Source organism: Rhinopithecus roxellana, chromosome 1, assembly GCF_007565055.1.
Source record: "Rhinopithecus roxellana isolate Shanxi Qingling chromosome 1, ASM756505v1, whole genome shotgun sequence".
NCBI classification, from domain to species: domain Eukaryota; kingdom Metazoa; phylum Chordata; class Mammalia; order Primates; family Cercopithecidae; genus Rhinopithecus; species Rhinopithecus roxellana.
Window position 1 is genome coordinate 201,563,178 of NC_044549.1, and position 23,604 is coordinate 201,586,781.

The 23,604-nt window shown below is 42.4% G+C and overlaps 1 protein-coding gene across 4 annotated transcripts in view; it reads right to left on the reverse strand.

Moving 5' to 3' along the window:
- The window catches only part of MAP4 (microtubule associated protein 4), a 228,598-nt gene that overhangs the window by 50,766 nt on the left and 154,228 nt on the right, over positions 1-23,604 (reverse strand). For 3 of the 4 annotated variants that reach the window (XM_030936494.1, XM_010374729.2, XM_030936491.1), the window contains exons 5-9: positions 20,492-20,605; positions 17,342-17,464; positions 14,608-15,747; positions 13,472-13,594; positions 7,753-11,136 (exon numbers count right to left, since the gene is read on the reverse strand). In XM_030936494.1, coding sequence (XP_030792354.1) covers positions 7,753-11,136; positions 13,472-13,594; positions 14,608-15,747; positions 17,342-17,464; positions 20,492-20,605 — 4,884 coding nt within the window. The remainder of the gene's footprint in view (positions 1-7,752; positions 11,137-13,471; positions 13,595-14,607; positions 15,748-17,341; positions 17,465-20,491; positions 20,606-23,604) is intronic. The other variant, XM_010374739.2, reaches the window with a different exon arrangement.

Genomic DNA, 23,604 nt, shown 5'->3' on the forward strand with positions numbered 1-23,604 from the left:
CTCTCACTAGAGGAAAATTGTCTGTTTTCTACCCTGGAATCTCTGAAGAGTAGAGAATGTGTTTTATTAGTCTATTTTTAGAGTAGGAGTAATGTCACTTGGTATCTACTGAATGAATAAACTAAATACTAAAAAGTACAAATCATGCTGTGTGTCCGCTATTTGCAGAGCAATAGGCAATGTTTATATATTTTGGGAGGCCGAGGTGGACGGATCACTTGAGCTCAGGAGTTCAAGACCAGGTTGCGCAACATGGCCAAACCCAGCCTCTACAAAAAATACAAAAATTAGCCAGGCATGGTGGCATGCACCTGTAGTTCCAGCTACTTGAGACTGAGGTGGGAGTATCACCTGAGTCCAGGAGGCAGAGGCTGTAGGCAGCTGAGACTATACCACTGCACCCCAGCCTGGGCAACTGAGCAAGACTTTATCTTAAAAAAAAAAAAAAAAAAAAAAAAAAAAATGGAAGCCCCCTTACTGTCCCCTCCATATCTTAAAGAAGTAACAATATCTGCAATACTGTAAATCAAAACTAAGTTTTTATTTTAACAGTGTGTTCAGAATCCCCCAATGCTATTTGTCAACCAGAGGGTACAAGTGAAGGGTGAGGGAATATGAGGGGAAGAAGCTTCTTTTAAAGCAGGATATTCAAGCCAGGCATGGTGCCTCACACCTATAATCTTAGCACTTTGGGATGCCAAGGAAGGAGGACAGATTGAGGCCAGAAGTTTGAGACCAGCCTGGGCAATATAGTGAGACCCCATCTCTACAAAATATATTCACCAGGTATGGTGGTACACACCTGCAGTCCCAACTACTTGGGAGGCTGAGGCAGGAGGACTGTTTGAGCCTGGGAGGTTGAGGCTGTAGTACACCATGATCATGCCACTGCACTGACACAGTGATACCTTGTCTCCAAAAAAAAAAAAAAAAAAAAAATTTAACAAAATAAAGTAGTATAATCAATTGTCGCTTGATTCATTTCAAAGAATATTTAAATGTTCTAGTTCAAACAAGGTAATGACCACACAGTATTGTTTGGAGGTTAAAAGAGTTTAGGATGGCAATGAGTATATAGTAAGGTTCAATCAATGATAGCTATTTTTAGCTGTGTGACTACCACCAATAAATTTCATTAGCATGGTAGTAAGAAAAAAAGCCAGTGGGGTCGGGTGCAGTGGCTCATGCCTGTAGTCCCAGCACTTTGGGAGGCCGAAGTGGGTGGATCACGAGGTCAGGAGTTCGAGACCAGCCTGGCTAACATGGTGAAACCCTGTCTCTACTAAAAATACAAAAATTAGCCGGGCGTGGTGACGCATGCCTGTAATCCCAACTACTCAGGAGGCTGAGGCAGGAGAACTGCTTGAACCCAGGAACCAGAGGTTGCAGTGAGCCTAGATCGTGCCACTGCATCCCTGCCTGGGCGACAGGCAAACTTTGTCTCAAAAAAAAAAAAAAAAAAAAAAAAGCCAGTTGAATCAAAGGGCAAGTGGGGTGAAAGTAATGAGGAAAGGAACTTCACAAATGGCACTACAATTAAGAAAAGAAATTACCAAATGGGTACTTCTCCAGTTGTAAAATAGTAGCAAGTTCTAAGATAACAAATGGTTTTTTCATCTGCTGAGCATATTTTATTTATGTACAAGGGCCTTGAAACTGTTAGAATTCTGGGTTTATAAATTACTTCAAGTTTCACACCAAGAGTTTCTCACCATAAACTGACATTCCCAGCTGCTGGTAGACAGTTGATGAGCTCAAGCAAACTGAAGAAAGAAATGAAAGCCAGATTATAAGAAGACCAGGCTTCACTATGGCAAAGGGAGGGCCTATTTACAGGGATCCCAAACTGTCCCATTCACAGTAGCAGCATAGCAAGTACACTGTCACTCACAGTTCCACTTGGTTTCCAGGGGAACAACTAACATGGAGCGGGTACTGGAATCTAATATGGATCATCCTTTCAAGCTTGTGCTTCCCTTCACAAAAAAACACAATCCCGTAAGAAGTTCTTCTCTGGCTGGGTGCAGTGGCTCATGCTTGTAATCCCAGCACTTTGGGAGGCTGAGATGGGCGGATCACGAGGTCAAGCAATCAAGACCATCCTGGCTAACACGGTGAAACCCGGTCTCTACGAAAAATACAAAAAATTAGCCTGGCATGGTGGTGGGCGCCTGTAGTCCCAGCTACTCGGGAGGCTGAGACAGGAGAATGGCGTGAACCTGGGAGGCGGAGCTTGCAGTGAGCGGAGATCGTGCCACTGCACACGAGCCTGGGTGACACAGCGAGACTTTGTCTCCGAAAAAAAAAAGAAGTCCTTTTCTGAAAAGTTGAGCTTAGACTTCCCGACGTATTGCATTAATCTTCCCTGCCTGGAAGAACATGCATAGTATGCAAAGAAACCTTCTGTTAAAGTTTCCCTAAATTTGAGAGCAGCATGAAAAAATAACAGTAGAGCAAACAGTAAGTTGGAAGAGACTTTGGCAATATATTCACTTTCCCTACTTCCAAACAGGATAAGATCAGCAAAAAGATTAATTCATTTATAATTCAAAAAATGTCATTAGGCATCATGTATATATAAAGCTCTAGGCTGGGTGTTAAAAAGTACACGTAAATAACACAAACACAGACTCTCTCTGGAAAATAAAATGCTAGACAGAGTCAAAACCTAGATTCTAATCCTAAATTAACCTCTGATTCACAGTTTATGTTCTCATGATGTATCTTCATTTCTCCAAGTAGAAAAATGTTTAATTAGTGCCTAGATACTAAAAAAAAGTCTATTTTATATTTAGTAATTGTCAACCTTCTTCTTTTTAAGTACCTGAAACTTCTGGAAGCTTCTGAAGCAAGACTAAGAAAAGCATGGGTCTTAGAAACATAAAGACTTGGATTCAAATTCTAACCCTGGCACTTCACGAGCTATGTGACCTTGACAGCCTCCATTTTCTTATCTGAAAAATAGAGATAATCTTTTTTTTTTTTTTTTTGAGATGGAGTCTCACCGTGTCACCCAGGCTCGAGTGCAGTGGCGCGATCTTGGCTCACTGCAAGCTCTGCCTCCCGGGTTCACGCCATTCTCCTGCCTCAGCCTCCCGAGTAGCTGGGACTACAGGTGCCCACCACCACGCCCAGCTAAATTTTTTGTATTTTTAGTACAGACAGGGTTTCACCATGTTAGCCAGGATGGTCTCAATCCCTGACCTCGTGATCCACCCATCTCGGCCTCCCAAAGTGTTGGGATTACAGGTGTGAGCCACCGCACCCGGCCGATAATCTTTAATAGTATTATTTTATGTGTGTGTGTATGATCCATACCTATTTCTAGATAACCAGGCAAATAAAATCAACTCAATAGGTGGTAGGTGCTATTATTATTGTTATTTATTTATTTATTTGAGATGGAGTCTCTGTCTCCCAGGCTAGAGTGCAGTGGTGCGATCTTGGCTCACTGCAACCTCTGCCTCCTAGGTTCAAGCAATTCTCCTGAGCCTCCTAAGTAGCTGGGATTACAGGCGTGCACCACCATACCCAGTTAATGTTTGTATTTTTAGTAGAGATGGGGTTTCACCACGTTGGCCAGGCTGGTCTTGAACTCCTGGTCTCAAGTGAGCCGCCTACCTCAGCCTCCCAAAGTGCTGGGACTACAGGTGTGAGCCACTGTGCCCAGCCAACACCACTTGTAATATCTTTACTGTCCAAACAATGGAAACCATGGGTGACACCATTTGACCACAAGATGAATGAGAACAAGATACGTGAGAATTGGTAGCAATTTGGGGGCAGAGCAGTTAACATTAATAATTCAAAGTGAGGAACAAAGATAAGCACCAGTGATGGACTAACAAAACACACGAAAGACACATTATGCTGTTTGACAGAAAAACTCGATATGCAAGACATAAACTCTCCCTGGGATAAGCTAGAAACAGTGACTTCAAGAAAAATATTGAGTGGATTAATTTTTCTTCTACAAAACTATACAATAAATAAGAATAGGACAACTCTGAAAAAGAATAATAGGGCAAGGGGTTGGGCTAGCCCTATCAGATATTAAAATATATTAGGAAACCTAGTGGAAAGATCAATGGATCAGGAAAGAAAGTCCAGAAATAGACCAAATACATGCAGAAATTTAGGGCATGACAAAGGTGGCATTTCAGTGGGAGATCGATTATAAACATGATGGTGGGATGACCAAGTCACCCTGCCTCACAACCTTATAAACAAAACATACCAAAACAAAAAACAAAACAAAACAAAAAAAAAAAACAAACAAAAAAACCCCAAAAACCCACAAACAAATAAGCAAATTTTAGATTGGCCAACGATTTAAAATGTAAAAACATTAATAGAAGAGAAGAGAAAATATTTTCATAATTTCAGAGCATGGATTGGCTTTTATAAACTTGATAATACACGAAGAAGTCATTAAAAAAGAAAGAATTAAACACAGCCGGGCACGGTAGTTCATGCCTGTAATCCCAGCACTTTGGGAGGCTGAGGCAAGTGGATTGCCTAAGGTCGGGAGTTCAAGACCAGCCTGGCCAACATAGTGAAACCCAGCTCTACTAAAGATACAAAAAATTAGCTGTGTGTGGTGGTAGGCACACTCAGCTACTAGGGAGGCTACTAGGGAGGCTGAGGTAAGAGAATCGCTTGAACCTGAGAGGTGGAGGTTGCAGTGAGCCAAGATCACGCCATTGTACTCCAGCCTGGGCAACAAGAGTGAAACTCTGTCTCAAAAAAACAAACAAAAAACACCACACACACAAAATCTATGCTGTGAAATAATTTTTCACCAATTAGATCAGTATACATAACAACAACAAAAAAAATCACACTAGTAGAGAAAGGCAGGGAAACAGGTACTTGTCTATGTTGAGGGTAGGAGTAGAGATGTACCTTTCTCTACAAGGGACATCTCTGTAGGCCTACAGAGAGCAATATGGAAACACCCATCAAAATTATGAATACATATTCTTCAAACCAGAGATTCTTACTCTGGAGCCCCTTTTTATTACACAGACACACACGCATGAGTATGACATCCTATAAATACAAAGATAGTTTATGTACCATATTTCTAACGAAAAAAAGTTGGGAAACACCTAAAATGTGCATCAGTAAAGAAGTACTGGCTAGGCGCGGTGGCTCAACACCTGTAATTCCAACATTTTGGGGAGTCTGAGGAGGGCAGATCACCTGAGGTTGGGAGTTCGAGATCAGCCTGACCAACATGGAGAAACCCCGTCTCTATTAAAAATACAAAATTAGCTGGGCATGGTGGTGCATGCCTGCAATCCCAGCTACTCGTGAGGCTGAGGCAGGAAAATCGCTTGAACCTGGGAGACAGAGGTTGCAGTGAACTGAGATCATGCCATTGCACTCCATCCTGGGCAATCAGAGCGAAACTCCATCTCAAAAAAAAAAAAAAAAAAAGTACTATAATAAATTAGTATATACCTATGTAATGAAATAGTATACAGCTATCAAAAAAGAATGAGTCATATCTAGAGACATGTACCAGGAAAAAAGATTAAAAAAAAAAAATGAGGCCTCTTTCTTTATATTGATTCTTTTTTTTTTTGAGATGGAGTTTCGCTCTTGTTGCCCAGGCTGGAGTGCAATGGCACGATTACGGCTCACTGCAACCTCCGCCTCCCGGATTCAAGTGATTCTCCTGCCTCATCCTCACAAGTAGCTGGGATTACAGGCATGCGCCGCCACGTTGTATTTTTAGTAGAGATGGGGTTTCTCCATGATGGTCAGGCTGGTCTCGAACTCCTGATCTCAGGTGATCCGCCTGCCCCGGCCTCCCAAAGTGCTGGGATTATAGGTGTGAGCCACTGCGCCTGGCTTCTTTATACTGAGTCTTAAAAGATCTCTTTAAAAATTAAGTTTAAAAAGAGTAGCACACATCAGTATGTATGTATAAGTCTCATTTATATGAAATCAGGAAATACATATATTATTGCTTATTATACACAAATTGTCTGGAGGATATATAAGATATTGTGAACACTGGTAGCCTCTGGAGAAGGGAAGCTGGAAGGCGGTTAATGGAGGGAGGCCAGCTTATGTTTTACTGTATACTCCTTTGTATCATGTGAATGTATTAACCTATTCAACAATTAGTTTTAAAAAGTTTTTTAACCATTAAAAAAGTATACATTGTCCTTAGGGAAAAGGTGTGGTAGAATTTACAGAAGAAACAATACATTTTGTCCCAAACCCATTATCCTTCCCATACCCACTCTGTAAGGCCACTGCTAACACAGTCTCTGAGCCTGACCTGACCCAGGCAGGGCCCCCAAAGTTCTGCAGTACTGGTCTTGCTTCCTCAAGAACAAATCCTCTTTCTTCATTTCTTTGGAAATACTGAACAAAAAGAGATGGCTGGGATTTCACATAAACTACATGTTAACTTTTGGATCACTGCTGAAACTAAAGAATGGGTCTAGAAACCAAAACGAAAGAACTGGATAGAACACTGGAAATCTCAATGAATGCTGGAAAGCCCTCTACACACTATTTCATTTTCTGCCTTGTAATATGGTAGCTAATAGAAGATAAAAACAGAGAAGATGAGAATGTCTTATGCAAATAACAACCTTTAGCATTCTTTACTCACACAGCAGTATTCCTTGGTGGGTACATACTCATGCATAGAGCAAGCTTTACCCAAAAGAACAAGTCCATACCATGCAGAACACAATCCCATGATGAAACCTCTCCAAAAGCCTGACTGGCTACTAAAACCAATTGGTGTTTTTTTTAAAATTCTGGAGTTAGTAGCTGCATCATGCAAGCTGATTAAGAAATAGTGTCACTTGTAGGCTGTGAAAAATCTCAAAGACAAGGAAACCCTTTTTGAAAGCTAGATTCAGGGAAGCCACAGTTAAATGTATACTTTTTTGGGGAACTGGGGGTGGGGGGAAACGGGGCTACCATTTCTAAATCTTAAAGGAATCATCTTCTTAATCTCATTCCAACTACTTGACTGAGTAGAGGCAAAAAAGAGTAAAATTAAGAGGAACACAACATGGGCAAGTTTTATGGACTAGGTTTGATGGACATAGACTATGCCCAAAACTCAAACCCACATGCAATTGTGGGGCAATGGATATAAGCAACAAACTGGTCAAAAAATGTATCTGTATCATTGAGAGATCATTTCCCGTTACTAGAAACACAAATAAATCTGTGCCTACCAATGCTGCTTCGAGGCCACCACTTCCTCATAAGGAGGTGGACTGATTTCATTTAACCTAAAAGCAATTTGGATATTTAGTCCCACCAGCACAAGCTACATATACACTGAAAAAAATCTCATGCACATAGCGAGACATTAAATACTTTCTTTCCTCCTATGAATCCTTATACCAAGTAATGATTAAAATTTAGCTGTAAACTTGATACATAGGAGGCACAATTTAAAAAAAAATTAAGAAATGGATGACGATAGGTCTTTTGTTAGACAATTCATTGAAAATTCAACTTTCCCTAAAATTCAATGTTCAGTGCTGGGTAAAAAAGGCATGCAACCAAGTTACCAGCCTCCTCAAGCGGGACACAAGGAACACACTGGCTGCAGAAAACACGCAGTAGCAGTTACAGGTTTCATGCCAACAAACCAATGATTAACAAGGATGATTAGAGTCTGGATGGAGCCAAGGCACAAGCTCTTTGCCTTTTTGATGCTGACTCAAAAGCCACAAGCACACACGTTTCCCCATGGCAGATTCATACCAGTGGGCTTCAGTTGCTTGTATCTCTCTTGTTCCTGGATTGTAGACTTTGGCAAAAGTGGAGTAAGTCCTCGGGACTTGGTGGGTCTCATGTAGCCTTTCATTGGTTCTGCCATTCTGCTTTTATCTTCCTTTTTCCCTTCTCCTGGTGTCTTTGATTCAGATTTTTCTGTCATTTTCTGAGGTGTCTCCAAAATCTTATCTTTGGGTTCTGGGAGTCGAACACCCTTGGAAGCAGTCATTATTACTAACTTATCCGCCACCTCTGAAGGAGGAGCTTCGACTTTGCTATATAAGAAATCTGACTGGATTTCTGGTATTGGCAAGGAAACACTTTCCAATTCCGTGATTTTACAAGCCAGACTAATTTCTTTCAATTTATCATTTTCACTTTTTGGAGACAAAAGAGTCAGATCTACCTTCCTATTCAAACTATCTGAACCTTTGGAATTTCTATCTTGAGCATTTTGGTCCTGACAAAAACTGAGTTTTTGTGCTTTGTCTCCCAGTAAGTCAGGAATCTGAACTGGAGCAGACCCTTCTTTAGTCTCTTTCTCTTCGTTTACTGGATGTGCTGGGAAATTACCTCTATCTGCATATGCTTCTAGGGCTCTGGCCTCTCCTGGTAGGCTCTGGTCTTCTACTGGCACTCCAGGAAGAAGGTGACCTTTTGCTAGCTCTGTGACTTTCTCTACTGAATGCTTAGACACACCATTGTCCACTGACTCAGATTCTCCTACCACATGCCCTTCAGCAATCCCTGCTTCATTTTTCATGGAATCAGCAAGCTCAGCTTTATTTTTAAGAGAGTGATCTCCATGACTGTTAACTGTTTCTATGGCTGCTGTAATAGGTAGAGCAACTCCTCCTGTGCTTGTAGAGGGCACAACAGCAGAGGGAGCCTTGGGTCTTTCTTGATCTGGGACTCCATCTTTGGTGTAGTTATCTAACATTAATAATTTGGAAATCTGGGCTGGGGCTATCTCTTGCCCATTTTTTGCCAAGGTATCTGGAAAGGAATCACCTTCCTTAACTACTTGAAGAGTAGGAGTGGGCAGTTTTTCACAGGCTGCTGATTCCAGAACTTTTAGAGGAGATGATTTATTTATCAGCTCTGATGGTGTTCTGGGACAGGTAAATGTAATATTTCTATTTTCGTCCATATAGGCCATTCCTTCAATTCCCTGGTCCCCTGTGGTTTCCATGGGAACATGTATTTTTGTTGCATCTATCTTATTCTCCAGAATATGCTTCTCAGGAGAACTATTTTTAACCTTTTTACTTTTTCCATCATTAATCCTTTTACTTGGTTTGTCAGCCACTGAAGTGTATCTATTGGCTGCATCTGTCTTATTCTCCTCAGATACTACTGAAGGAACAAATCCTGCCCCCTGGATTTGCTCTTGGCAGCTCACATCTGTCACCTTGGCAGGTGGTTCAGTAACAGCAGAAGCCTTGACTGTGCTTATTTTGTTTTCCCCAAGAGTCCCAAGCTCAACAAAATTAACCTCAAAATTTCCACCCTTCCTGTCAACTACTTCCACTGTGGGTGTATCTGGTGTATGTGAGAACAAAGAATCATGCATTTTGGGGAAAGTAAATCCAATTTCCTTGCTTTTATGGGGAATACTACCAGCATCTCCATCCTTCCCTTCAAAAGGTGGGTTGAGGATTTCTTCCTTCCTCTCCATTCTAGCAGGCTGTGTGGAATAACTATTTTTAAACTTTTTGCTCTTGCCTTCATTGCCTCTCTTTTTAGGCTTTTCAGAGATCCAGGGAGCTGCCTCATGATCCTTCCATGGACACTTTCCTTCCTTGCTCTGGTTACTGACACCCATATCTTTGACTACATCTCCTGTTTCTGTCCTAAAACCAGAAGTCTGAGTCATGCCTGATCCACTTTCCAAAGGAATCAATGCCTGCATGGTGCCTGCCACCTTAGGCTGAGTCATCTCTTTAGGCTCCCCCATCACCACTGCCTCCGTGAGATCAGCCTTAGTGCCTGGTTGCTTTGAAGAATTCAGCCCCAGCTCCTCACTCTTATCCTGAGTAGTCATTCCTTCAGTTTTAGAGACTGGTTCACTCGGTATGGGAACAGCCCTTCCGTCCTTCTGACTGTCCAGAGGAAATGGCATCTCAGATTTTGCTTTTACCTTCCCAGAGTCTCTTCTCATTTTCCCAGAACTTCCCCTTCCCTTCCTGCTTTTGCCATCACCTGCCATTCTCTTAAATGGTTCATTCTCTACCCCAGGGACCTGTACCAACAGTTGGCCCTGCAGCTGCTCAGAAGTAAAGATGCTGATCTCTTGTCTTTGGTTGGGAAGAGCTTCCTTTTTTAGTTCTTTATCCTCTTCAGCTCCTTCAGGAAACTCCTTCAGTTTGACATTCTGCAGTTTAGTCATTTTACTTTCATTATTCCCTTCTTTTAGATTACATTCTAATGGATTACTTGCTATCAAAGTGGGTATCAAATTTGGCATTTCTTTTGCTGCTGTGGGTTTTGAAACTACACCCATAACCTCTTGGTCCAAGATAGGAGAGCAACCCTCTTTGAGTCTGATATCCAAAGGAGTTTCTACATTGTATGCAGAAACTTCTGCTAGGGGTCCTTTCAGATTGAGAGGGCCTACTGACTGGCTTTTATCTATAGGAGTCTTCAGGTGGGGTGCAGGCTGTGGTCTGTGTTCACGTTGCTTCAGCAATTTCTTGTTTTGGCCTTGTGGTACTGACTTGTTACCTTTGCTCTCTTCCTCTACTCTCAGCTTAGACTGATAACTTACCGCAGTTTTGGGGGTTTCCTCTGAAGGATATAAAGGAATTCTGAGACTCTCTGAGACAAAGTTCTCAGTTACCAATCTGGCTGCACTGGAGTTAACTACACATTCCCTTTTCAAGTTTTCTCCAGATACAAGTCCATATTCTGTACCCATAGTGGTAGGCTGGCTGGGGAGAACACCTGATTTTTGTGTGTCAGCTGCAAAGGTATGACCTTTAGGTTTATCTGCATTGTCATCATCCCAAGGTCCTCCAGCCCGGGGTTGAGAATATCTCTTTTGCTTTGGTTTCTTCTTCTTTTTCTTCATCATTATTGGTGTGCTTTCTATATCCCAGGCCTCCCTGCCAAGATTCCTCTGGGGTTCAAGTGAGTCAACATGAATACTTTTTCTTTGGTTCCCAGGCCCACCACAGGAGGACGAACCAGAGACCCAACCTGACTCAGACAAAGAGCAGTGGCCCAGCCTGTGATCAAGAGTCTTCCACGGAGGAGAGCCTCCCAGCAGCTCAGGAGGGACCCTGGCAGGCTTGGGCCGTGCTGACCTGCGGTCACTGGGTCTGCAAACTTGTTTGGCTTGTGTGGGAGGGGTACCGCAATACATGAAGTTGGCTAAAATTCCAAACAAAAAACTCTTTGTTATTGTTTCTTAAAAAAAAAAAAAAAAAAATCCAGACCACATAATGACTAATTTAAGGAGGCTATTTTCACTAATCCATATACTACTTACTATAATTTGCTCAGGAAAACAGTTTTTTTCTAAAACATTTCTCACTTTTAACTGGTACTAGCAAAAATATTTAACAGATCATCATCTCAGGTAAAGATTGTTTTCAAACATTTATAAAATATTTGAAATTTCAGAAGTAGCAGGATTTAACTTTTAAAAATGAAATATTTCGAATATTTTAACCTCTAAAATAAGCACTTACTGCCTGTAAATCTCATCTGATTTATATTGGTCATTATTAGTGCTTGCCTCTTTTTGGTGAAATTTTTTAATTGCTTTCGTTAAATATACATGATTTTGGACAAAATTTATAATTCTAAGACTTGGTCACCAATATTAAACTAATACTGTCAAAAAAAAAAAAAACAGATTCTGGGAACTAGATCAGAAGGCCAGACTTAAGTCACTTCACGCACACACACACAAAATATATTGAATCCACATTTTGGTCAGAGAAAAATTCTCATTATTCCAGAACCAGAGCATCCTACTTTGAAAGACAAATATCTTAAATTTCAACATTCTGCTCCTAAATATACTTCCCAAAAGACAGAGAAATATATATAAAGTTAAGTAGGATAATTAATTTTAACAATTAAGGTGAGTATCTTTGGAAGAGTTTCAGCAGGTGATCTGGTCTAACCTTCCTCCAAGTTCATATAATATGGATCTAAGATCCTGGCAAGAGTCTCATTAAGAGCAGGTCTATGCCAGCTCCTGTCAAGTCTGACCCAATAAACTGATTTCCAAGAATATTATAATATGTAAATAGTACATTTCATTCTTGTCCTTACCCCTCTAATATCTTCTAAATCCTAGCCTTTATTTAATATCTCAGGTTAATTATTGCATCGCTCAAAAAATTGCTAGGCTATAGTACCCCACAGTATTTATAACATTTAATTCAGCAATTAATCAGCAGCTATTCAGTGCCATCTTTTATACTATTTTATTCAATTATTATGTAAATCTTGGGTTTCAGAGTCCATGCCTGAGAACTTATCTCTTCATTCAGGTTATAATGTAATAATTCAGGGGCAAGGAGTGGGACTTAAATATGTGCCTTAACATGGTGTATTTTGTATACCATAAGTACTTGATAAATCTTTACTGATTTGTTGAGTCAGTAAAACAACATTTAAAAAAAAAATCAAACATTTATTTAAGCTCCAGTCTTGTGTTAGGTAGTGTGCAAAGCAACAGAAATTCTAAGTGAAATAAGTCATGGCCCCTGCCCTCAGGATGTCTACATTCCAATCATAGTCACAGAAAAGTAAACAGAAAATCAAGTTGATAACCATATACATATGCTTCTGGGTTATCAAAAACAGTTAATCTTAAAATTCACTGAATAATCAAACTTTAAATTGGAAAGTATCTTAGAGCACTGCCTCTCAAAGTTTAATGAAAATTAGAATTATCTGGGGATCTAATTAAAATGCAGATGATAATTACAAAGGCCTAAGGTAGAGCCCAAGGTTCTGCATTTCCACCAGCCTCTCAGGCAACGCAGACGCTGCTGGGCCACGGAACACTATAACTAGTAAGGCTTTACAGGACATCTGACCAATTAATTTATGTTATAGCTGAGTAAACTGAGATATAGGCAAGTTATGTAACTTGTCTAAGACCACACAGGATAGAACAGTGAACAGCTGAACCAGATCAAAATTTGGGTGTCCTTTCTTCACTATGAAAACAGTGGAGAAGGCCAGGCACGGTGGCTCACGCCTGTAATCCCAACACTTTGGGAGGCCGAGGTGGGCGGATCACCAGAGGTCAGGAGTTTGAGACCAGCCTGGCTAACATGGTGAAACCCCATCTCTACTAAAAATTAGCTGGGCGTGGTGGCAGGCACCTGTAATCCCAGCTACTCAGGAGGCTGAGGCAGGAGAATCCCTTGAACCCAGTAGGTGGAGGTTGCAGTGAGCCAAGATCACGCCACTGCACAGCAGCTTGGGCGACAGAGTGAGATTCCGTCTCAAAAAAAAAAAAAAAAAAAAAAAGGAGAAAAAAAAATTTAGGTATCCTGATTTGCTGTAGTAGTAATTTTTAAATATATAACAAGCTGACATTCTGTCTAAACCAGATAAAATCTGTCTAAGAGAATTGACTTCATAAACTATACTGCTGATTACCACCATACAATAGGAAACTAGAGACAATGTCTACGCCCCTAATTTGTTTCAAAGAGTTCATTTTGTTTTCCTAACTTACCTGAGGTGTCTGAAGAAAGCTCAGAAGGTTGACTGTTGCATGGTTTCTTTTCCTCTAGTTTTTCTAACACAGAATCCTCATCGGCTGGCAAGCTGCACTTTTCCCCCATGCCTGTGACGGTTTCTAAAGATAATAACAGAAAGCACACACGTTTCAGAGAAGCATGATTTCAGCCATTTTCCACCTGCCAGAAACTGGATATAGGATTAGTTTCTGAGGAGTTCTCCTAAAAGAGGCAGCAAAGGAGTGAAGTGGTAGTTGGAAGCTGAAGTTGGGAGGGTTTGTCTAGTTATGTTACTTTTTTTTTTTTTTTGGAGATGGAGCTTTTAGCTCTTTGTTGCCGAGGCTGGAGTGCAATGGCACGATCTCGGCTCACCACAACCTCCGCCTGCCAGGTTCAAGTGATTCTCCTGCCTCAGCCTCCCAAGTAGCTGGGATTACAGGCATGCGCCACCATTCCCGGCTAATTTTGTATTTTTAGTGGAGACAGGGTTTCTCCATGATGGTCAGGCTGGTCTCGAACTCCTGACCTCAGGTGATCTGCCCACCTTGGCTGCCCAAAGTGCTGGGATTACAGGTGTGAGCCACAGCGCCCGGCTGATGTTTCATTTTTTAAGATAGGAAAAATAACAAACATTTATTAAATTGGTGGGAATGATCCAATGGAAAAGGATTTAAATTGGTGTGAGGGGCAAAAAAGGGGAGAATATGTGGGGCAATATATCAAGTAGGAAAGAGGAGATGGAATCTAGTGCAAAATGAGGACAGGTTGGTCTTAATTAGGAGCAGGAACAGTTTACTTAAAAAAACAGGAGAATTTTCATAAGCAGAGTCCATGGATACAGACGCAAGTAGTTGGGTAGATAATGGAATAGAAATTTGTGGATGTTCTATTTTATTGCTTGAATTATTTGGAAGAAAAACAGGACAATCAGCAGAGAATGAACATAGAAAAGGTGTTGGAGGTGGGAGGAAGGTAAAGGTGGGAAAGAGCTGTCTAGGAGAGCAGGAGTATGAATAAACTTGCAAAGTACACCGTGACTGTCTGTACTTTACCTGGCATGATGTTTGTCCTTAGTCTTCTCAAGACTACACCCTGGTAGAGAGAAATAATGAGAATAAGCACAAGCACATACCTGGTGAAATCATGAAAGCAGGTGCAGCTGACTGCCGCACATCCTGCAGAGATTCTAAATGGGAATCCTCACTTATTCCTTTTTGTGTTTGTGCAATTTCCATGTCTTTAATTGGAACTGGTGTTGCCTCTGTTTCTGAGAGTGGTGGAACATCTTTGGCTGGAGTCACATTGTTGGCTAGGGTCAGAATCCCATCCTTAGCCAGGGGTGCTTCTGTTTTGAGGGCTGGGACCTGATCCTTAGTCAGGACCACCTCCATTTCTGGAGGCAGACATACGTTCTTGATGAGAACTACTTCTGTTTCTGGAGGTGGAGTCAAATCCTTGCCCAGAGCCATTTCTGTTTCTGACAGTGGAGACATGTCCTTCAATGAGCCCACTTCTTTTACTGTGTACGGAGCCACATCCTTGCCCAGGGCCATTTCTGTTTCTGGGAGTTGAGCCATGTCCTTGACTAGGGCCACCTCTGCTTCCAAAGGCAGTGCTTTATCCTTGGTCAAGATCACATTGGTTTCCAGGGGCAGGGCCATGTCCCTGGCCAGGGCTACCTCTGTTTCTGAGGACAAAGCCACCTTTTCAGCAGAGGATATTTCTGTGGATGATATAATGTCGTTAGCTTGTGCCACCTCTATTTCTGAGAGTAATACCAAACCCTTGGCTGGGTCTATCTCTTTTTCTTTGGGTGGTCCCATGTCCTTGGAAGGGGCCAAGTCCATTTTTATAGGAGATGCCCTCTCTGTTTCTTTGAACAGTGTCACATCCTTGGCTGGAGCTACCTCTGTTTCTGTGGGCAGTACCACATTCTTGGCTGAAGACACATCTGTTTCTGTGGGCCATCTGACATCCTTAACCAAGGCCACTTCTTTTTCTATGGGCAGTTCCATGTCCTTGACTAGGGCCATATCTGATTCCATGGATGGCTGCATGTCCTTGGCCAGTGTCACATCTAATTTGGTGGGTGATTCCATATCTTTAGCCAATGCCACCTCTGTTTTTGTAGTTAGTGCCATGTCCTTGGTGAGGGCCATCTCTGTTTCTTTAGATGGTGCCATGTCAGTAGTCTTCAGTCCCATCATTATTTCCAACACTTGTGCTGGTGGCCTCTCTTCTTCTGATGCCATTTCTATCTCCTTGGCTAGCTCTAAGGGAAATAAATTGAAAATTTAGGACATATCATTGTCTACTCATACCTTTGCATTAAAAATGCTTACTTTCTTCAGACATAAAAGTATTTGGCTTTTGTGACCTAAGACTGTACACATAACCAAGAAGTTAATGTTAGGTTGGGTGCAGTGGCTCACGCCTGTAATCCCAGAACTTTGGGAGGTCGAGGCGGATGGATCATCTGAGGTCAGGAGTTCGAGACCAGCCTGACAAACATGGTGAAACCCTGTCTCTACTAAAAATACAGAAATTAGCCGGACGTGGTGGCAGGCGCCTGTAATCCCAGCTACTTAGGACGCTGAGGCAGGAGAATTGCTAGAACCCGGGAGGCGGAGTTTGCAGTGAGCCAAGATCGCAGCATTGCACTCCAGCCTGGGGGACAGGGCAAGAATCCGTCTCAAAATAAATAAATAAATAAATGAAAAAAAAAAGCTAACATCAAGTAACATATTCTGCCTAATCTCTGACAGTCGCAACACTTGGAAGAATAAGATGTAAAATACTGGGAGGACAAGTAGTGGAGGAGAAAAGGCAAAGAAGAGAGAAAACATAGGCTTCAAAAAATAACATGGGCACAGAATTAGTATTAGAACATCTGTAGGACAGCAGGTCAGTCATGCTTCTTATCAAGAAACACCCCAGAGTTCTAAATCTGTACTGAATTTTTTTGTTTTTTAAGATGGGTCTCACTCTGTTGCCCAGGCTGGAGTGCAGTAGTGTGATCTTGGCTCCTGGGTTCAAGTGATTCTCCTGTCTCAGCCTCCCTAGTAGCTGGGATTACAGGTACACACCACCACGTCGAGCTTATTTATTGATTTATTTAGCTCTTTCGCCCAGGCTGGAGTGCAGTGGCGCGATCTCGGCTCACTGCAACCTCCGCCTTCCGGTTTCAAGCGATTCTCCTGCCTTGGTCTCCCTAGTAGCTGGGATTACAGGCACCTGCTACCACGCCCAGCTAATTTATTGTATTTTTAGTAGAGATGGGATTTCACCATGTTGGCCAGGCTGGTCTTGAACTCCTGACCTCAGGTGATCTGCCCACCTTGGCCTCCCAAATTGTTGGGATTACAGGTGTGAGCCACCATGCCCGGCCCAATTTTTGTATTTTTTGTAGAAATGGGGTTTCACCATGTTGGCCAGGCTGGTCTAGAACTCCTGACCTCAAGTGATCTGCCTGCCTCAGCTTCCCAAAGTGCTGGGATTACAGGTGTGAACCACCACACCAGGCCAAAAATCTGTACTGAATTAAAAAAAAATTCTGATACCTAATACAATGAAAATGTGATGAAACAATATATATATATATATATACACACACACACACACACATACATATGTTAAAAATATATATATGTTAAAATATATATATATTTATTTGCCCATTAACCCTAAGTGTTATAGTTTAACAATTTAATTCCTCCAGTGGTGATATCACTAATATAAGCAAAACATTTGTGATAGTTCTGAAATTTTTATACTTGCTGTAAGCTGCTAAAAAATACACCTGATGATTTATATTCATTACCAATACTGCAACCATCAGCTGATAAAGGGAGTCTCTAATATTTTACCTGCTGTTGGCTGAGGAGGTTCTGCAACAGCCTCTGGGGAAACAAAGGACTCTGAGTGTGGAGAGTTTAAGGCTTCCACAGACCACCCCTGAGGTACAACAGCTGTGTTGCAAGGAGACATACCTAATATTGAAACACAAACAAACACATCTGGAAACTTAGTAAACACTGGAAACAAAAGGTATCTGATATTTAAAATTAGCAGCATATATTGCCAGGCAGACACAGACTAATAAAAAACAATGCAAAAAAAGTTTTTTTCTTTTTTAAAGACGGAGTCTCACACTGTCGCCTGGGCTGGAGTGCAATGGCACGATCTCGGCTCGCTGCAACCTCCGCCTCCTGGGTTCACACCATTCTCCTGCCTCAGCCTCTCAAGTAGCTGGGATTACAGGCACACACCACCACACCTGGCTAATTTTTTTGTATTTTTTTTTTTTTTTTTTTTTTTTTTTTGAGGCGGAGTCTCGCTCTGTCGCCCGGACTGGAGTGCAGTGGCCCGATCTCAGCTCACTGCAAGCTCCGCCTCCCGGGTTTGCGCCATTCTCCCGCCTCAGCCTCCCGAGTAGCTGGGACTACAGGCGCCCGCCACCTCGCCCGGCTAGTTTTTGTATTTTTTTAGTAGAGACGGGGTTTCACTGTGTTAGCCAGGATGGTCTCGATCTCCTGACCTCGTGATCCGCCCGTCTCGGCCTCCCAAAGTGCTGGGATTACAGGCTTGAGCCACCGCGCCCGGCCTTTTTTTGTATTTTTAATAGAGATGGGGTGTCACTATGTTGGCCACATTGGTCTCAAACTCCTGACCTTGTGATCCACTCACCTTGGCCTCCCAAAGTGCTGAGATTACAGGTGTGAGCCACCGTGCCTGGCCAACAATGCAAACAAGTTTTAAAGGAAACAATGCTGACATTCTTCAGGTTTTAGCTAGTTGTTAGTAGGTGGTATAGTATATCCCAGTAGTGCCATTAATCAACATTCATTGGCTACCTTCTACAGGGTAATATAAAGATTCAAAATATTAATGATTGAACTCTAATTCCAACACCACAACCAACATAATATACTATAGTAAAAAATTGTGCGTCTTAATTTCTTCATCTGCAAAATGAGATTAACACCTCCCTTTCCAAAATTAGAAGAAAATTTTATTAAAATACTTTGTAACAGGTTTTCGTTGTTGTTGTTGTTTTTGAGATGGAGTCTCATTCTGTTGCCCAGGCTGGAGCAGTGGCATGATCTCAGCTCACTACAACCTCCACCTCCCAGGTTCAAGTGATTCTCCTGCCTCAGCCTCCCAAGTAGCTAGGATTACAGGCATGCGCCACCATGCCCAGCTAATTTTCTTATTTTTCTTATATTTATTTATTTTTGAGATGGAGTCTCACTCATTGCCCAGGCTGGAGTACAATGGCACAATCTCAGCTCACTGCAACCTCCGCCTCCCGGGTTCAAGTGATTCTTCTACCTCAGCCTCCCGAGTAGCTGGAATTATAGGTGTCTGCCACCACGTCCAGCTAATTTTTATATTTTTAGTAGAGATGGTGTTTCACCATGCTGGCCAGGTTGGTCTCGAACTCCTGACCTCAGGTGATCTGCCCACTTCCACCTTCCAAAGTGCTGGGATTACAGGCATGAGCCACCACACCTGGCCTAATTTTTCTATTTTTAGTAGAGATGGGGGTCTCACCATGTTGGCCAGGCTGGTCTCAAACTCCTGACCTCAGGTGATCTACCCGTCTCTGCCTCCCAAAGTGCTGGGATTACAGGCATGAGCCACTATGCCCAGCCTAATTTTTGTATTTTCAGTAGAGACGGGATTTCACCATTTTGGCCAGGCTGGTCTCGAACTCCTGGACTCAAGTGATCCACCTGCCTTGGCCTCCCAAAGTGCTGGGATTACAGGCGTGTGCCACTGCACCCAGATGGTTTTTTTTTTTCCTTTTTCTTAAGACAAGGTCTCAACTCTGTTGTCCAGGCTGGGGTACAGTGGCATGATCATGGCTCAATGCAGCCTCGACCTTCTGGGCTCAAACAATCCTCCCACCTCAACCTTCTGAGTAGATGAGACTACAGGTATGTGCCACCATGTCTGGCTGAATTTTAAAATTTTTTGTAGGACAGGATCTCCCTATGTTGCCCAGATTGGTTTCAAATTCCTGGGCTCAAGCAATCCTCTCGCCTCAGCTTCCCAAAGGGCTGGGGTTATAGGCATAAGCCACAGTGTCCAGCTGTAAATGAAGAAGTAGACAAATGTGGCTGGGTGCAAAGGCTCATGCCTGTAATCCCAGCACTTTGGGAGGCTAAAGCAGGTGAATCACTTGAGCCCAGGAGTTCAAGACCAGCCTGGGCAACGTGGCAAAACCCCTTCTCTACAAAAAATTGGCCAGGCATAGTGGTACACACCTGTAATCCCAGCCACTCAGGAGACTGAGGTGGGAGGATCAGCTGACCAGGAGGCTAAGTCTGCAGTGGGCCATGATTGCATCACCGCACTCCAACCTGGGTGACAGAGTCAGACCCTGTCTCAAAAAAAAGGAGAGATCACAGCCCAACTGTGAATCTGTGAATTGTCTCCTTTGATTAATCCAAAGAGAGCCTTGTCACACCCAGAGCCCCTAAATCTAACTTTTCTTAGTGGTTAACTTAAAAGGTGATGTATGAAAGGCCATGTTGATTGTTTGGCATTAAACAACTAAAGCAGACCAGAATAAACCACCCCAAAATATGCTACTTTGGCATAAGGACTTTTTTAAGCTGAAGGTTATTATTAGCCTAGAGATGGCACCATAGGAATCTACACAGCAACCTTTACTAACTAGCTTTTACCTACTATTTACTTGTCTCCCACAATTTGTGGCCCCTCTACAGAATCAAAAGTCTTTTTTCCTTCATCTTCTCACTTCTGAAAAAAAAATTGTCATTCTTTATTGAAGAAGCTATATAAGGTGGAATTCTAAAGTCACCTCTTGCAGAGTTACTCATGCTCTAGGTACCTCTCATATACATATGAAATTCACATGTTAAACTTTGGTCTCTTTTTTCTTGCTAATCAATCTTTTGTCATAGAGCCCTAGTCAGTAAACCAAAGATGAGTAAAGAAAAAAAATTTTTTCCTTCCCTACAGAATAAATCCATTTGGAGAGGCCATACCGTAACTGCCTTTCAAGGGATCATTTTGTCCTGCAAATACTGAAGTATCGGCTGCTGCACTGGAGGGAAAGACCAGATCTGCCAGGTCATCATCATGGTACATCTTAAAGGGATCTGGAATATAGAAGAAATCCAAAACTCATTCCTGGGGAATGCAACTAGAAAGATTAATATTTCTCTTCTTTTTTTTTCCTTTTTTTTTTTTTTTTTTGAGACGGAGTCTTGCTCTGTTGCCAAGTCTCTGTTGCACTGGAGGGCAGTGGTGCCACCCTGGTTCACTGCAACCTCCACCTCCCAGGTTCAAGCGATTCTCCTGCCTCAGTCTCTTAAGTAGCTAGGATTACAGGTGCCTGCCACCATGCATGGCTAATTTTTGTATTTTTTTTGTAGAGACAGGGTTTCTCCATGTTGGCCAGGCTGGTCTCAAATTCCTGATCTCAAGTGATCTGCCCACCTCGGCCTCCCAAAGGGTTGGGATTACAGGCATGAGCCATCGTGCCCGGCCAGTATTTCTTATTATCCTATGATGAATATAGATGAGTTGTCAATAGTAAGTAAACAGAGATCATATGTGACTGCACAAGGTAGAGAATCAATATACACTAATTCATTTGTTATGAGTTAATAATAAATAATCCCTTCTCTAAGATTTGGTTACATACATCAGATAGCCAACAAATGTATGAAACTAAAAGGGCAACTAACACTCAACTGTATAACAACTAACACTCAACTGTATAACAAACACTCTAAGAGGTGAAAGTACAGAGAAAACTAAATTTTTTTTTTTTTTTTTTTTTTTGATGGAGTCTCGCTCTGTCGCCCAGGCTGGAGTGCAGTGGCCGGATCTCAGCTCACTGCACCCTCCGCCTCCCAGGTTTACGCCATTCTCCTGCCTCAGCCTCCCGAGTAGCTGGGACTACAGGCGCCCGCCACCTCGCCCGGCTAGTTTTTTGTATTTTTTAGTAGAGACGGGGTTTCACCGGGTTAAGCCAGGATGGTCTCGATCTCCTGACCTCGTGATCCGCCCGTCTCGGCCTCCCAAAGTGCTGGGATTACAGGCTTGAGCCACCGCGCCCGGCCTAAATTTTCAATATATATTTATATAACATTCATTTTAAATTACTTTTTAAAAAGAGCCATTAAGAAGCTTAAAAAAAAACAAGGAATTTTTCACCTCATGTGGACATGACAAAGAAAACTGCATTTCAAAACTGTCTGAATGGGACAGGATAAACAACTGTTATCCTGAGAGAAGAAATAAACTTGACTCAGGAGCTGGCATGAATAAAAGCACTCAAAACATCAGGTAAACTCTTTGTGCTTTTGTACACGAAAAAAAAGCAGGGCTGGGCGTAGTGGCTCATGCCTGTAATCCCAGCACTTTGGGAGTCCAAGGCGGGCAGATCACGAGGTCAGGAGATTTAGACCATCTTGGCTAATACAGTGAAACCCCGTCTCTACTAAAAATACAAAAAAAATTAGTCAGGCGTGGTGGCACGTGCCTGTATTCCCAGCTATATGGGAGGCTGAGGCAGAAAAATCGCTTGAACCTGGGAAGCTGAGGTTGCAGTGAGACTCTGTCTCAAAAAAAAAGAAAAAAGAAAAAAAACCAAAGCTGTTCAGGCTAAACAAGAGTTACACTTTCTGAAGAGGCCTTCTCAAAATTTATCTTATTATCTTAATCACCCTGGAGGCTTGTTAAAATAAAGATTGCTGGTTCCTGAGAATCTGCATTTTCAACTAGTTCCTGAGTGCCACTAACACATCACTCCCTTAAGACACTTCAATTGTCAGAGACAGCCACATAAAAGCCCAGGCCTTGAAAGAATGTTCATTTTCTTGGCTCTGAGGCAGCTATACCACCCTCTTTTTGTAAGAAATTTCAGGATTAGGGGAGACCACTGCATCAGGAAGTGTGAACAAGCAGAAGGCAACACTTGGAAACTTGTTGAGGCTTCTTCTTCAGAAAACCACGGGAGCCTGGAAAGGTGGCACACACCACAGCTACTTGAGAGGCTGAGGTGGGAGGATCTTCTTGAGCCCAGGGGTTCAAGGCTGCAGTGCACTATGATATGGTGACTGTGAATAGTCACTGCACTCCTGTCTGGGCAACAGAGCGAGACCTCCATCTTTAGAAACAAAAAACACAGCCTGTTTTTTGTTAAAACAAACAAACAAACCAACCCTTATTTTCAAAAAATGGAAAAATTAGCCAGGTATGGTGGTACATGCCTGTAGTCCCAGCTACTCGGAAGGCTGAGGTGGGAGGATCACTTGAGCCTGGGGAGGTTGAGTCTGTGGTGAGCCGTGGTTGCACCACTGAGCTACAACCTGGGTGACAGAGTGAAACCCCATCTCAAAATAAATAATAAAAACAGAACAAAATTTAAAAAAAAGAAAAGTCGGGGAGATAGAATATGAGAGAGATGATAAACATTCATTCTCCCCAGTTCTATACGGTTTGGGGTAGCTTGCTGCTTGCTCTGTCTCTCACACTTCCTTTGAGGGAAAGTAGGATTCTTAAAGCATCAAACAGAGTCAACACTGTATGGTTTGCACCTTAAGATAGGAGCTTGTTGGCTGGGCGCGGTGGCTCAAGCCTGTAATCCCAGCACTTTGGGAGGCCGAGACGGGCGGATCACGAGGTCAGAAGATCAAGACCATCCTGGCTAACACGGTGAAACCCCGTCTCTACTAAAAACTACAAAAACAAAAACTAGTTGGGTGAGGTGGCGGGCACCTGTAGTCCCAGCTACTCGGGAGGCTGAGGCAGGAGAATGGCATAAACCCAGGAGGCGGAGCTTGCAGTGAGCTGAGATCTGGCCACTGCACTCCAGCCCGGGCGACAGAGCGAGACTCAGTCTCAAAAAAAAAAAAAAAAAAAAAAAAAATAGGAGCTTGCTAAATTACATGTAAAAATACATGATTCTTACAGAGAGTTCTGTCATTTAGTCATTAATTTTTTTACTGGGTGCCTACCATGTGGCAGACCCAGTAAGCTCTAAAAAACCCAAAGATGTACAAGGTCAGGGATGGGAACATTTAGCCACAGGATATATTTTGGTTCAAGTCAAGGGAGATCTTTGATACGTATTTAAGCTAAGAACTAA